The sequence below is a fragment of the Mytilus galloprovincialis genome, chromosome 4, assembly GCF_965363235.1.
Source record: "Mytilus galloprovincialis chromosome 4, xbMytGall1.hap1.1, whole genome shotgun sequence".
NCBI classification, from domain to species: domain Eukaryota; kingdom Metazoa; phylum Mollusca; class Bivalvia; order Mytilida; family Mytilidae; genus Mytilus; species Mytilus galloprovincialis.
This window is the reverse complement of record NC_134841.1, coordinates 27,625,022-27,642,089: the sequence shown is the minus strand read 5'-3', so window position 1 is coordinate 27,642,089 and position 17,068 is coordinate 27,625,022. Positions and strand designations below refer to the sequence as shown.

General features: G+C 29.8%; 1 protein-coding gene across 4 annotated transcripts in view; it reads left to right on the top strand.

The window, feature by feature from the left end:
- Positions 1 to 15,431, top strand: part of LOC143071759 (equilibrative nucleoside transporter 1-like) — a 45,575-nt gene extending 30,144 nt beyond the window's left edge. For all 4 annotated transcript variants that reach the window (XM_076246315.1, XM_076246317.1, XM_076246316.1 and 1 more), the window contains exons 13-15: positions 549 to 634; positions 6,750 to 6,946; positions 7,482 to 15,431. In XM_076246315.1, the coding sequence (XP_076102430.1) occupies positions 549 to 634; positions 6,750 to 6,946; positions 7,482 to 7,608 (410 nt within the window). In that variant the 3' untranslated portion in view covers positions 7,609 to 15,431. The remainder of the gene's footprint in view (positions 1 to 548; positions 635 to 6,749; positions 6,947 to 7,481) is intronic.
- Positions 15,432 to 17,068: the final 1,637 nt, after the last annotated feature.

Below are 17,068 nucleotides of genomic sequence, written 5' to 3'. Positions count from 1 at the left end.
AAAGGTTGACTTAGGGATGACATCAAAAGTTCAATAAATGATAAAAAAACTTAATTCACATAGTTTTTTCCAATGTAAATTTTAAAAAGGCTTAAAATACGATACAGTTATCTCCATTCTAATGCAACATATTATTTTGGTGTAAAATGACAGAAATGAAAAAGTCTGCGAAACTGTTGCATTGTCTTTAGCAACTAAACAATTTGACGTCATATGTATACTCACGATGTCAAACATACACACTGGACATATTTATACCTTTCGTACGCTTCAGATTGGTTGCAACATTGACAAAAAGAACATTTTGAGGCTAAGATGATTTTCATGTTTATTTTGTGAGAAATTACATACAAAAAAAAAAAAAAAAAATCAGAATTCAAAATGGTGGCTTCCTTAGTTACAGATTTGTAGAAAGTGGAATTTACCCCTTCAAAATATTTGTCAGTGTCCGATGAAAATTATCGTTACAATCGAATTGCATTAGAATAATACATTGATAGTATGCTATTGGGTTGATAAATTACTATTGCACATTTGTTTATTTTCAGACCAGTACTGGGCACCAATATTCTGCTTCTTGAGTTTTAATCTATTTGCTTTCTTGGGAAATTTGACCTCAGAATTTATTCGTGTGGTAAGTAGATTTGTCAATTAACAATATAATGATATCCAGTCCCTTTCCGAACCTATCTACATATGAATGAGTTACTGAAAATCAAAACTCAATGGCCCATGATACATAAAAAAATAATTGTAGAATTCACCGTTCTGAAACCATAAATACATTTACCTGTCTGAAAATAAAATGAAATTGCAAAGACCCATATGAGCGTTACCCATCACTTTGTGACTGCTGTCTAATTGTCTGTCTGTAAACTTTGTCCTAATGTTTTGAAGTAATTGCCCCTTAAATATGCCCTTTTATAATAGGCTTGTTTACGTTTTATGGGATACCGTTGTTGTCAGTCTATCTGATTGTCGTCAACATGTTGGACAATAAATCATTTTAAAACACTTTAATCAATTCACATCAAACTTTGGTGAATTGTTTATATCTTTTATGTGAGCTCCCTTTCATTTTTATAAATTTTAGATTTTAAGAATTCTGAGTTTTTTGGGTTTTTTTTACAATAAAAAAAAGAGATTTTCATGTTTTTTCAGACGGTAACTCAAAAACAGTTTTACCAATTTGCAAGAAACTTGGGTATATTGATAGATCTTAACCTTCAGAGTTATGTGATTTTATTCATAAACGATTTGTAAGGGATCGCAAACCCAGTGTCTTGCCTACTTTTTATACGATCGCAAAATTTGAAAAATTTTTCGTCGTATATTGCTATCACGTTGGCGTCGTCGTCCGAATACTTTTAGTTTTCGCACTCTAACTTTAGTAAAAGTGAATGGAAATCTATGAAATTTTAACACAAGGTTTATGACCACAAAAGGAAGGTTGGTATTGATTTTGGGAGTTTTGGTCCCAACATTTTAGGAATTAGGGGCCAAAAAGGGCCCAAATAAACATTTTCTTGGTTTTCGCACTATAACTTTAGTTTAAGTTAATAGAAATCTATGAAATTTTGACACAAGGTTTATGACCACAAAAGAACGGTTGGGATTGATTTTGGGAGTTTTGGTTTCAACAGTTTAGGAATTAGGGGCCAAAAAAGGGCCCAAATAAGCATTATTCTTGGTTTTCGCACAATAACTTTAGTTTAAGTAAATAGAAATCAATGAAATTTAAACACAATGTTAATGACTACAAAAGGAAGGTTGGTATTGATTTTGGGAGTTTAGGTCCCAACAGTTTAGGAATTAGGGGCCAAAAAGGGACCCAAATAAGCATTTTTCTTGGTTTTCGCACCATAACGTTAGTATAAGTAAATAGAAATCTATGAAATTTAAACACAAGGTTTATGACCATAAAAGGAAGGTTGGTATTGATTTTGGGAGTTTTGGTCCCAACATTATAAGGGGCCCAAAGGGTCCAAAATTAAACTTTGTTTGATTTCATCAAAATTGAATAATTGGGGTTCTTTGATATGCCGAATCTAACTGTCATGACTGTGTATGTAGATTCTTAACTTTTGGTCCCGTTTTCAAATTGGTCTACATTAAGGTCCAAAGGGTCCAAAATTAAACTTAGTTTGATTTTGACAAAAAATGAATCAGTTAGGTTCTTTGATATGCTGAATCTAAAAATGTACTTAGATTCTTGATTATTGGCCCAGTTTTCAAGTTGGTCCAAATCGGGGTCCAAAATTAAACTTTGTTTGATTTCATCAAAAATTGAATAAATGGGGTTCTTTGATATACCAAATCTAACTGTGTATGTAGATTCTTCATTTTTGGTCCTGTTTTCAAATTGGTCTACACTAAAGTCCAAAGGGTCCAAAATTAAACTTAGTCTGATTTTAACAAAAATTGAAATCTTGGGGTTCTTTGATATGCTGAATCCAAAAAAGTACTTAGATTTTTTATTATGGGCCCAGTTTTCAAGTTGGTCCAAATCAGGATCTAAAATTATTATATTAAGTATTGTGCAATAGCAAGTCTTTTCAATTGCACAGTATTGCGCAATGGCAAGAAATATCTAATTGCACAATATTGTGAAATAGCAAATTTTTTTTTAATTAGAGTTATCTTTCTTTGTCCAGAATAGTAAGCAAGAAATATCTAATTGCAAAATATTGTGCAATAGCAAGATTTTTTTTTAATTGGAGTTATCTTTCTTTGTCCAGAATCAACTTAAATCTTTGTTATATACAATATACAATGTATATTCACTTTTTACTACCAACTGATAAATTAGAATAATCTTTACCATTCAGTGATAACAAACAGTTTTTTTACATCTTAATATTTTATGATGTATTTAAATGAGTAGTTATTGTTGCAAACTCCATTAGAAATTTTAATTGAGATTAGTTTTGGAATAAGGGAAAGGGGGATGTGATTAAAAAAATTGGGTTCAATTTTTATACGACCGCAAAAATTTTAATTTTTTGGTCGTATATTGCTATCACGTTGGCGTCTGCGTCGTCGTCGTCGTCGTCGTCCGAATACTTTTAGTTTTCGCACTCTAACTTTAGTAAAAGTGAATAGAAATCAATGAAATTTTAACACAAGGTTTACGACCACAAAAGGAAGGTTGGGATTGATTTTGGGAGTTTTGGTCCCAACATTTTCGGAATTAGGGGCCAAAAAGGGCCCAAATAAGCATTTTCTTGGTTTTCGCACTATAACTTTAGTTTAGGTAAATAGAAATCTATGAAATTTTGACACAAGGTTTATGACCACAAAAGGAAGGTTGGGATTGATTTTGGGAGTTTTGGTTCCAACAGTTTAGGAATTAAGGGCCAAAAAAGGGCCCAAATAAGCATTATTCTTGGTTTTCGCACAATAACTTTAGTATAAGTAAATAGAAATCAATGAAATTTTAACACAAGGTTTATGACCACAAAAGGAAGGTTGGGATTGATTTTTGGAGTTGAGGTCACAACAGTTTATGAATTAGGGGCCAAAAAGGGGCCCAAATAAGCATTATTTTTTGTTTTTGCACCATAACTTTAGTATAAGTAAATAGAAATCTATGAAATTTAAACACAAGGTTTATGACCATAAAAGGAAGGTTGGGTTTGATTTTGGGAGTTTTGGTCCTAACAGTTTAGGAATAAGGGGCCCAAAGAGTCCAAAATTGAACTTTGTGTGATTTCATCAAAAATTGAATAATTGGGGTTCTTTGATATGCCGAATCTAACTATGTATGTAGATTCTTAATTTTTGGTCCCGTTTTCAAATTGGTCTACATTAAGGTCCAAAGGGTCCAAAATTAAACTTAGTTTGATTTTAACAAAAAATGAATCCTTGGGGTTCTTTGATATGCTGAATTTAAAAATGTACTTAGATTTTTAATTATTGGCCTAGTTTTCAAGTTGGTCCAAATGGGGGTCCAAAATTAAACTTTGTTTGATTTCATCAAAAATTGAATAAATGGGTTCTTTGATATGCCAAATCTAACTGTGTATGTAGATTCTTAATTTTTGGTCCAGTTTTCAAATTGGTCTACATTAAGGTCCAAAGGGTCCAAAATTAAACTAAGTTTGATTTTAACAAAAATTAAATTCTTGGGCTTATTTGATATGCTTTATCTAAATATGTACTTTGATTTTTGATTATGGGCCCAGTTTTCAAGTTGGTCCAAATCAGGATTCCATATCAAGTCTTGTGCAATAGCAAGAAATTTTCAATTGCACAGTATTGCACAATAGCAAGAAATATCTAATTGCACAATATTGTGCAATAGCAATTAATTTTCAATTGGAGTTATCTTTCTTTGTATAGAATAGTAGTTGATAATATATGTTGGAAATTTGCCAGACATGACTATGATGTCATTTTCTATTTTTATTTGCCAATAACTTTATGTAAATAACTTCATTGGAAATTTGCCAATATAAAATGTTGCTGATGAAGCTTTTTCCTAATCTTATCTAAAATGTTTTTAGATAATGTATGTTGGACATTTGCCAGACATGACTATGATGTCATTTTCTATTTTTATTTGCCAATAACTTTATGTAAATAACTTCATTGGAAATTTGCCAATATAAAATGTTGCTGATGAAGCTTTTTTTCCTTATCTTATCTAAAATGTTTTTAGATAATGTATGTTGGACATTTGCCAGACATGACTATGATGTCATTTTCTATTTTTATTTGCCAATAACTTTATGTAAATAACTTCATTGCAAATTTGCCAATATAAAATGATGCTGATGAAGTTTTTTTTATTGTTTTATACAATAAACAATGTATATTCACTTTTACTACCAACCAATCTTTACCATTCAGTGATAACAAGCACTTTATTTTACATTTTAATATTTTATGATGTATTTAAAAGAGTAGTTATTGTTGCAAACTCCATTAGAAATTTGAATTGATATCAGTTTTGGAAAAAGGGAAACGGGGATGTGAAAAAAAGGGGGGGGGGGGTTAAATTTTTCTCATTTCAGATTTCATAAATAAAAAGAAAATTTCTTCAAACATTTTTTAGAGAGGATTAATATTCAACAGCATAGTGAATTGCTCAAAGGCAAAAAAAAACTTTTAAGTTCATTAGACCACATTCATTCTGTGTCAGAAACCTATGCTGTGTCAACTATTTAATTTTAGATTTAAAAAGTTTGAAGAAGAAATCTTTAATTGACATTTGTTTTGTGTAAAAAAAACCCATGTAATGTCAAAAAATTGATCACAATCCAAATTCAGAGCTGTATCAGGCTTGAATGTTTTGTCCATACTTGCCCCAACTGTTCAGGGTTCGACCTCTGCGGTCGTATAAAGCTGCGCCCTGCGGAGCACCTGGTTCTGTTTATCACAGGCTCAACAAAAAAGAGGAAATAAATCAATAAAAATATTCCTCTTGATACTATCTTTTGATTGTAAGAAGCTTCTGTCCATGTTTGGTAAAAATCTAGGATAGTTTATGAATCCAATAACTGTTTAAAAATTTAACTGCAGACTGAATGTAATGTTAACTGGAAGAAAACAAAATTTCCTTCTAGATACTAGCATTTGAGCATAAACAAGCCTCTGCCCAAGTTTGGTACAAATCCAAAATAGTATAAGAAAGTTATTAAAATTTTAAAAACTTTAACCACAGAGTGAATGTGTCGTTATCTGGCAGAAAATCTAAGTCCATTTAAAAGTAAAATACAGAAAAGATTTATTTTTTTACAAAATTTCCTTCTAGATACTAGCTTTTGATCATAAACAAGCTTCTGTCCAAGTTTGGTACAAATCCAAAAGAGTATAAGAAAGTTATTAAAATTTGAAAAACTTTTAACCACAGATTGAATATTTGTGGACGCCGTTGACGACGCCGATGGAATGTAGGATGATCACTTTGTCGCTTTTTTGACCAAAATTGAAAGCTTGACAAAAAGGGAGATTTTTCAATTTCGGACAATGCTTTGAACAGTTATCATGAAACTATGGTGACTGGTTTATATCTATTGAGATAACTTTCCTTTAGTTTTTGTCGAGCCTTCACTTTTGTCGGAAAAGTCAGACATAGCAATCCTACATTCCGTAGGCGTAGGCGGCGGTGTCCACAAATATTCACTCTGTGGTTAAAGTTTTTGAAGTTTAAATAACTTTCTTGAACTATCCTGGATTTGTACCAAACTTGGACAATAGTTTGTTTGTGATCATAAGATAGTATCCAGAATTAAATTTTGTTAAAAAAAAACCCTGTTTTTCCGTATTTTACTTATAAATGGACTTAGTTTTTTCTGCCAAGAAAAATTACGTTCACTCTGTGGTAAAAGTTTTTAAAATTTTAAAGAACTTTGTTAAACTATCCTGGATTTCTATAAAAACAAAATTTTATGAATTTCTGATATGACATTGAGAAGATATTGAACTTTATTCTTTAAAAAAAGCATCAGGCATATCATATGGGTGCAGCTGTTTATTTTGTCATTTTATCGCCATCGTTTCAAAAAATTTAAGAGATAGGTGAAAACTGGATTACTGCAAAAATAATCAGTATGTATAACAAGGTCTATCTTCTCTGAAAGTTTGACATTTACAACCCGTTATGAAGTTGTTACCCCTGAAATAGTGATTTTTACTAAAAAAAAAAAAAAATAGACAGAAACAGTGGTATTTATTTTCTTTTTGTTTGAAGAATATATATATTGATCTCTATTTTATCTTCTCATCTTTTATGATTTTATTTTTAGCCAGGACATAAATGGGTGTGGATCCCAGTGGCCATACGAGGATTACTTGTTCCGTTCTTCCTAATGTGTAATTTTAAGCCAGAAGAGAGAATTTTTGATGTGTTAATAGAGAATGATTACATCTACATTGTTGGAGGTGTAGTTCTAGGATTTACAAGTGGCTATTTCAGTAGTCTTTGTATGATGTATGGACCAAAGTAAGTCGTTAGTCTAGAAAAAAAAAAATCACACCACTGCATAGTTCTGAACTTGAGCTATTACTGAATTGGTTATTTCTTCTATCAGTACTGTGTATGTTCATTTTCATTTTCTATGAAGGGGAAATGCAACAACTAAGTAATTAAAACCGAGGTAATGGACTTTAAATGAAGGATATGATCAAAGTTATAAAAAAGAAAAAAACATGTAAGAAAAAGAAGATTTAACAAATATCAAGTGATATACTGTGGATTCATTTTTGTGGATATCAATTTTCATGGACCTAGGAATGAATGTATTTTTAGTGGATATTTGATTTCGTGGTTTTGCCAAATTCTTCATACAAATCTATAGAAATATTTGCAATTTGTTTATCATTTATATTCGTGATTAACCAGTTCCCTTGATTTCCATAAAATTGGTATTTAATGAATAATAATTAATCCAAGGTATATTAAATAAACAAAACAAATTAAATAATGAAGATTTTTTAAACAACTGCTCTTGAACTTATAGAATAATTTAATGTTGTAGGTTGGTAGAGCAGCAGTATGCAGGAACAGCCGGAATGATTATGGCATTCTTCTTAGTCTTGGGTATAGGTACTGGTGTCAACTTCTCTCTGATTTTAGGCTTGCTAACAACCAGACCATTGGCTTGATAGTTAGGCTTGATAACAACCAGAGCACAAGCTTGATCTCAACACATATCTTACGGATCAGTTAAGTTGTGGAGAAGTGATGAATTTATTTGAGTGTCCGTTTTAATTGTTAATGTATGTTAATCTTCTTTTAATAATAATAAGATGACGAAGAGTGATAATGACAACTTCTTTTGAAAGTCGCCAACATTTTTGTAAATTTTTCAGTCTTCTTACAATATAGGAAAATGAAGCTGTGTACCCAGCCAAAAGCTTGATTGAACTACTGTATTCTTTTCTTGGCAACTTTCTTTTATCCCTCTTAAACCTCTAGTCAACTTAAATCAGAAGGTTATGCACAGTTTGAGATTTTAAGTCTTTAAATTTTGTCAGATTTTCTTGTCAACCAACCAATATAGTGACTGTTACTTAAATATGAATTAATGGGGTAAAATATTTTGTTACACCTTTTGTTTGGTTAATTATTATTATTGGTGAAATGCTTCCAACTACTGTGAAAGTATTTTTATTTCGTAGGGAACTAATTTTTTGTGGTTCTCGTGGACGACTTTTTCCATGAAATTAAGTGTCCAACGAAATATAACAATTGTTGTCCAAATCAAGACATCGAATTGAAAAATCCCTATGTAGGTTTGAATACCTATATGATATAGAATATACAGTGAATATCGGCAAATCTAAATAGTAGTCTCAGGGCAAATAAACTATGAACTACAGCTTTGACAACTTTTGATCTTTAAATTCTCATAAAAAAAATTGTTTAATCGATGGAAGTCAGATTTTCGGTGATGATCTGCTATGATAGAGTGTTCATTTTATGTCCTCATAATGAAGTAATATTTCATGCTGGTCTTGCTTTTGATAGAATTAATTTTACAATTCAAAGTACATTTATAGCATTTGTTGATGTTACTGTTTTCTGTGACATGTTTATGGCCTAATTAACACCTTTGATGGTCTTTAATCTGTTGATCACTCGATCTCAGGTTAAAAAGTGTCATCACAATGATTTACACGCTGCAACAATTTAAATGTTTATTCTGCAATTTCCTTCAATCAAGCAATCAAGATAATTTGTAATCTTGGTTTATAATGGCTTCAATTCTTTACTCCATTTTTTTTTTTTTTTTTTTTAAGAAAATTAAAATCCACAAATTTAAAATCCCACGAACATGTAACTTTTGCTCAAACCACGAAAATTGGTACCCATGAATTAAAGAACTTTCACAGTAATTGGTGTTTATAAATAATATAATGCTCAGATTTTTGTTATCAAGTTCCCAAATGGTTTTGCTTTATTTATTTTATTTAATATTTATTTTTTAATTGAGATCAAGCTCCATAGTGTGTATGCCTCTAGTTCAGCCTTGTGAGCCTCAGTTTGGGTTACCCATGCTAACTTTTCTTTGAATGGGATACTTGAAGGTATTCACTGCATGTTGAGGCTGAAATGGTAGCATACATTATTTACAAGTTTGTTCCCTAGCAGTTTCATTGGAAGAATAGCTTAAACCAATTGGGAAATTAGAGTACAAAGAATTGTTTCTTCAATTTTATTTTACAAGTTGAGATGAGTTTATTTAGATCATTGATGATATATATTTCCTTGGGTGAATAATTTAGTTTGGATATTTTTCTAGTTTTATATTGTGTTCAAGTATAAAGATTTGTTAATGGTTTCTCTTCCTGTTGTTGGAGTACACACTTTAAGTTATTATTCAATAAACTTTGGTGCTTATTTACTTAGTTTTATCTACGGGTTACCCACGCTTTACATGAATTGATATAAATTTCAATAGTTGAAGTAACTTTTTTTCAAGTTATTATTTGATAAACTTTCTTCTGGTGCTTTTTCATAGTAGTTACTATACCAACGGGTCTTCCCACTGTTTGAACGGATTCATAAATAAAAAATTTCACTGCCTAATTGATTTTTTTTAAATCATTGATTCACTGATGTATTAAGAAATTGAAATATCCATGCTCTTTATGTAGAGTAAATCTTTATAGATGTTCTGTTTACCATGGCGGCATTTCAGCATAATGTTTAGTTCATAAAGAATTTCATCCATATGTTTAGCAATAACTTAACATATGTTAAATATCACACGTCCAGAATGGGCATTAATGAAATCATGGTACTATTGAAAATTAATCACTATCTGAAAAATCCACATGAAACACAATCAAATTTGTTAGAAGTTTAGTTAATAGAGCATTTTATAAAACCATGACATTAGTCTGACTATTTCCATTTCCTGAAATCCATTAATTATAAAGTCAATCATTTTTGTTTATAGTTGTATTCATTATTTTTTAAACCTATTCTATCATTTTGTATCAGTTCTTGTTCTATGGTCACTTTCTTAGATTTATCCCTGGATTGGTAAAAAAGTATTGAGAAATGTGTAAAACAGTTGTTTAATTGAACCATACTGTATGATGGAACGTGTCAGATTAAGATTTAGTCTCTTCTGTTCTTCTAAGTAATGCTATAAAAAAATGATTGTTTTGTGACATAAGTTGAGGTGTTGGGTTGTAGATAATTTTTGTGAATGTCTTTTAACACAATTTATGAATACTGTAAATTCAGAAATTATTGCGTGCATTTATTATTTCGCTTTTGTCATTTTAGACTAAAATGTTATTTTAATTTTTGGGATATTGAGAAAATCCTATTTTAAGTCATATAAAATATTTCAAAATGCAAGTTTAAATTATTACGATTATAACCCTGACGCAATTTTCGCAATAATAAAAACATCGCAATAATTTCTGAATTTTCAATACTAATAAAATTATTATTGGTAAGAAATCTTGTTAACAGTGATATTAGATTTCATTGTTCACCTGTTAACAGTGACATAAAATTTGCTTGTTCATCTGTTAATAGTGACATTAGATTTGATTGTTCACCTGTTAACAGTGACATTAGATTTGCTTGTTCATCTGTTAATAGTGACATTAGATTTGATTGTTCACCTGTTAACAGTGACATTAGATTTGCTTGTTCATCTGTTAATAGTGACATTAGATTTGATTGTTCACCTGTTAACAGTGACATTAGATTTGCTTGTTCATCTGTTAATAGTGACATTAGATTTCATTGTTCATCTATTAACAGTTTTTATTTGTTACACCTGTTATTGAATACTTCTTACCATGAATACATGTATGTTTGTTACTACTGAATCTTGTCATGACGTTACAATGAGCATATTAATGTTAAGTTTGATCCAATGATTACTTCTTTTCCAATACACAATAACAACTGTTGAATATTCTCTGCATTTTAATTGTTATTTAACCTTTTTATGGTAGCACCACTAGTCAACTATGCCAGCAAAAGTTATTATTCTCTAAGACTGTGCTAATTAACATTATTAAAAGAAAAAACTTGTTGTTTCTCATGTAATGTAAGATTTTTTTAATGTAAACCTGGTTTTGAATTTCATTATTATTATGATGATGTTTGATAAACTAAAAAACTAATTACTAGTATACCATTGTTTAAGTTAAAAATAGACACACAATTAGACTGCCATGTTGCAACAGATACATAGATCAGCAGACTCAGGGATTATAATAGCTGATTATGTAACTCTGTAGAGGCATTTATTTAACAATGTTTAATGTGCAACACAAACTTTTTCTCAAATATGGGTGTTTTTTAATAATAATGTTTGGTTTTAAGGAAATGCTATGTAAAAATTGAGAATTTTCCAATATTGAATACTACAAAATTTTGTGAGTAAGTTGAAATGGACATGTTAGTCAATGGGAAATATAAATTATATACTGCATGGATAGATCCCTCAAATTAACATTTCTTGTTCTATTATAAATTTATATCAAAGTTCTATATTGGCAATGTTTTAACAAGTTCTAAGATTGATACTGGTTTAATGGGAGTTATGCCCTTGGAAATTTAAATTATTTAAAAAAAATTGCTTTGTTAGCACTCTCCATCCTACTATATGTTTTGTTGGAATTTCATGGAAAAATTTTACTAGGAACATTAATTGGAGTTGTTGCCCTTGGACAGTTTGGATATATGTGGAATTGAAATGCTGTTTTTTTTGGTTTTTTTTCCTCCTTAATCATAGTTTGGAGAAAGTGATTATAATTAATTATGATGCCAAAATTTAGGATGGCATGAAGTGATGTTTTATTGATCAAGTTTTCCAATCTTTAACTTTATTGAAATTATACTTTGCTTTAACTTTTAGAGAAAACTATGTGGTTGATGTTGCACATATTCCAGCATTTGTATCATTTTGTCTAGACCATCAACTTTGGTTTGATGTATTTGAGCTTTTGATTTTGCCATTTGATTAGGGACTTTCCGTTTTGTATTTTCCTCAAAGTTCAGTATTTTTGTGATTTTACTTTTTTTTCCATCAATTAAAATTAATAAAATCAATAGATTATTTTTTTGTAAAATGATAAGATATTAGTTAGAATTTTAAAAGTCTACTTCTTTGAGAATATAAAGGAGTGTTTTTAAATAATCTGTATTGTTGTGTTTTTTTTTATTCCATTTGTTACTGTCATGTTTGTGAGTGAGTGTGTGTGTGTGTGTGTTTGTTTGTTTTAGTATTTTGTTTTGTAAGTTATTGAAAAACAGTAATTTTTTTCTGTTTATTATTGATTTTTTTAATAATTTCCAGTCTGATTCTTTGATGACTTGTGTTTTTATTTATATTCCTTATTAAATCTTGAAAAATGATAGATTAAAAATATATTTAGAAAAATATTTTCCTTTGTACAGTCTTTTTGTATGTATAATACCTACTTTGGGAGAAATTTTCTGGAATATGCAGCATTTCTATTATGGTACTACAGTATTTTAAAACAGAAATTTGTTTTTCTCCAGTGAGAGTTGTTCCTAAAAATGCCTATGTAAACAAAACATTGAAACATTTGCAAACAAGGCAATTTTCAGGTACCATGCAAGTTTTTCATTAGAATATTTAAATATTGTCTATAGTTCAAGTAACATCATTTGGTAGGATGAGTAACTCACATGTTATACTTAAATTTGCAAGTCTTTTTTTAAACGTATTTAGGGAATTTACTCAAAGATTACCAACTAAAATTACTGTTAACCTGAGCTCAAATTTTTACAGGCAGCAAAATTTCTTAAAAATTATGCCAAAGAAAAGTTTTAAGAATTCAAAATTTTAGTACAAATAGTGAATAAGGACTATAAAATCACACATAATAAATCTTTTGTATTCAGTTATGCATTTATTCATTTTGCTTGATTGCAGATTTTGTTATTTTTTCTTGCCTCAACATTCTCTTTATTTTTTCTGCCTTGACATTCCATACAATTATATTTTTTCATTCTAGTCCTAAAATTTATTTTTCTCATTTATAAAACCTTTACTAACTAAAGATTTGTAAAGATTCAAATCAGTTCTGACATATATTTAACAAATAAGTTGAAGTATTAGTACCAATGGAATCAAACAAAATGATTGAATGTATATTTGCCTCAGTATAAATACCAAAAATGGTAAATAGAATTATTTATGAGAATTGTCAATAAGGGATTTGAGTGCTTCTACAGGGCAAGAAAAAAAGACCTTGTTCTGTTGGTTTGTTTTTTGTAATAATGTTTGTTTCCAGTCCTTGTACAAACTTACCTGTATGTCTGAACTGTCTTACATTATGTACATATTTTCATGTTACTTTAGCTGCAGTATTAAAAGTTATTGTCTCATTTAAGATAGCAGTAAACCAAGTTTGTATGTTTTTTTCAATGTTATGTTTTTGCAGTTGAGTGCTCGTGTTTTGTCGTGCTTGTTTATATTTGTTTTGCTAGTTTTAATTATTTTTTTGCTATGTACTCACCTTTTAGTTGCACGTACTTATTTATTTTCATTGATATCATAGGTTCTGTTAATGTTAATATATTAATATTCCTCAAATCCATGTGCTGATTATTCACAATATTTAAACAATAGTTGTGGGTTTCATTTGTTCAGAAAATGGCTAATGTTAAAGATTAACATAAAAATTATGATGAAATTGATGATAAATTCAGTGTTAAATTTTAAGATTCATAACAAGTTGGTTATAGCTTTATATCAACATATTATATTTTGTGCAAGATTTTTATCTATTATTAACGAGAAATTTAGTTCTTATGAGATCATAATTTATTTCTCTTTAGGTTAAATTTTTCTTTTTTTGTGACCTATTATGTATTTAAACATCATCAGCTTAGATTTTGACTTTATTTGGTGGTATATAAAAATCAAATATTAGTTCTCTCCGAGTTACAATGTACTTTAGACATAAGTAGACTAAGTAACCTTTGGTAGTATGTTTTGTGTTCATAATTGGCCAGTTATCAGAAACTTGTTGAAATAATACAATTGTAATTTAACAAGTAAGCCTAGTTTCACTGATACTCAAGATTAAAAGTTGCCTATTTGTATACATATATTTTTTTATACCAAGGAGGTTTTGAAAAAAAATTATTCCAGTAGAATTATAGAGGGAAAAAAGGATATACAAGATCTTTGTATAAAACTTCAAAAAACCACTACAGTTATGAATTGGAATTGTGTTCAAATCTTTTAGGGCATTACCATCATAAGATAATTATAATAAACTATTAGATGTGCACTTCTTCCAGGGTATTACCATCAATGCATTCTTGTAAAAGACCATTATATGTGCATTTCATTCATGTTGATTTTAAAGCTTAGGTATAGACATATACTTTAAAGAAAATGACTATTATTACAGGGTTGTTTAACGACCTTAACTACCATGACGGTCTTACACAGTCTGTAAACATTAGTATCATGCTCTGTCACAACTATATCAATTTACTCTTTCATTTCCATAAATAACTAGAAAATAATTCAAATATATTTTTAAAATCCACTTGCACTAATGCAGCAGCTGACTTGGATCAGTGGTATTATTACTGTTGAATATTCAATTTGATTAGATGTTACAAATTGCAAGTGAATATCTATTTAACAGCAAATTCAATAAAGTTTCAATCAAGTTAGTTCTCCTTGGACATTCAAAATATACACATGGGTGTAATTTTCATTTCCAATAATATGTATATCATATCAAGCTACGTGTTGTGATGATATAATTTTGTCCGAAAGATATCAAGAAGCTTTCTATACAAATATTTAGATTTACTTTTAAGCTCTTCCTTCACTTTATTTTTATCATTAGTATTTTGTTTTTCAAAATAACACTGATTTGTTTATGTATATACACAAATGTATTTATGTAAATACACATGTATTGTTTTGTGTGTCCTAAACATAGATAATATGCTTGATCCTTACCATAGAAATCCTTGTAAAAATCCATTTATATAGATATGTTGAAAATTGCCTGCATAGGTCAGTACAAAATTATAACTTTTATATGACTTCACTATACTGCAGTCCTAGAGACATAATCAAGAAATTCTTATTAAACTCAGTCAATATTACTATAATTATAAAATATGGTAAATGAAAAAAATGCTTAATAATAGAAAGAATAGCAAAAGATGTTTGTATAAATGGATCAGGACAATCAAAAGAATTCTTATTAGGGGAAAAGATCAATGAAATAAAAATAAAACAAAAAATAAAAAAATAAAAATTCCTCTTGCTGTTAAAGTGATTATGTGAAAAACCAAAAGATATATTGACTGCTTCCATTATTTCATTATGCAGGGTATAAGATAACATCTTTGTTTAAAACTATATATGTGTAATGTCTGTTTATATTGCTTGAGAATGCTGTTAATACTATATTCAAGTAAAGACAATAAAAACAATTCAAAACTTTGAGTTATAGTATTCTTTCACAAATATATTTTTTATAGAAAGTGACATGTGCAGTTTGGACATACTTGTGTATTCTATTATATCTAAAAAAAAAAAAAAAATACTCTTGATTCAAATAAAAAGTTCTCTGGAACCTGATTTTTTTCACAAAAAAAATAGTTTAATTTGGAGGACAATCTAACTGAAGCATCCAAAGGCAATTATGTTGAGCGCATCTTATCCTACCAACTTGAAATAAAGGACACCACAGATACAGTAAAGCCTCATATTTTGTTTTATATAAAGAAATTGACAATGATAATTGAGAACAAAACTTTACGTCAAAAAGGATGATTTCAGTTGCTCATTTGTGACCTTTCCATTTCTATGTAGCAAACTTACAGCTTCACTGGTAAATATCTCTCATTTGATTCGATATTCAAAAGCTTACAGTTCTTATTACGATTTCCTTGATATAGGATCACAATTTACAATGAGGCCTGTTGAACCAATGGATGCCATTGGTTGACTATTATGGAATATATGTAACAGATGACCATGTATATGTTCCAATGTTTTCCTTTGTCCTAGATTTTAAAATCAATTTATGAGATTTATGGCTGGATTTGTACGTGCCTGAGCAACACAGTGGGTGCCTCGTGTGAGGCAGGAACTGTGTATTCTTCCAGAGCACCTGAGTTCAATGCTTTTTAATCCCCCTTCCTAAGAACATTGGTTTTTTTTGTCAGTGGGTCTGTTTGTTTGTTTGTTTGTTTGTCTATTCATCTTCAGATTAAAGTTTTTGGCCAAGGTAGTTTTTGATGAAGCTGAAGTCCAATCAACTTGAAATTGAGTTTGTGGTACTTAATCTTTGTTATGCCACATTTATGGGCATTATGTTATCTGGTCTGTGTGTCTGTCCGTCCGTTTGTCTGTCCTGCTGCAGGTTAAAGTTTTGGGTCAAGGAAGTTTTTGATGAAGTTGAAAAGTCCAATCAACTTGAAACTTAGTACACATGTTCCCTGTGATATGATCTTTCTAGTTTTAATGCCATATTAGGGTTTGTCCCCAATTTTGCGGTCCACTGAACATAGAAAATGATAGTGCGAGTGGGACATCCGTATACTATGGACACATTCTTTTTCCATGTAGTATTTTGTAGATTTGCATGTCTTTCCCTTCTTGATATTTTTGTTATTGTGTCATCTTTCTTTGTTTTGTGCGTTTTGGAAACCCTCTTAAAATCTTCCGCCTAATTTTAGCTCACATGTGCTACAACTTTGTGTCTGTTGTCCATAACAGAAAAAGAATTCTATATTTGAGGGTCAATAACTCCAAAGCAAGTAGATATTTTTTTCTCGAATTTTCATGGTTGATAAATCTCGTCATGCTGATCATTTTTGCATTTTACATTTTAACCTATTTCCTGTAGGTTTTGAAACAATGGCAAGGAAATATCGAAAAGTTAAAAATCCATCTTTCAGAGGGCAATTGGTCCAGAACAGGTTGACAGATTTTTTCAAAATTTTCAGGGTAGATAGAACTTGTGCTGACCATTTTGAACAACATCAGTTATTCTCTCTAATAGCTTTATTCTTAGAGATAATATCCAAAATTGAAGTCTGTCGCTATGTTCTATTTTTAGACACAGCGGCCATTTT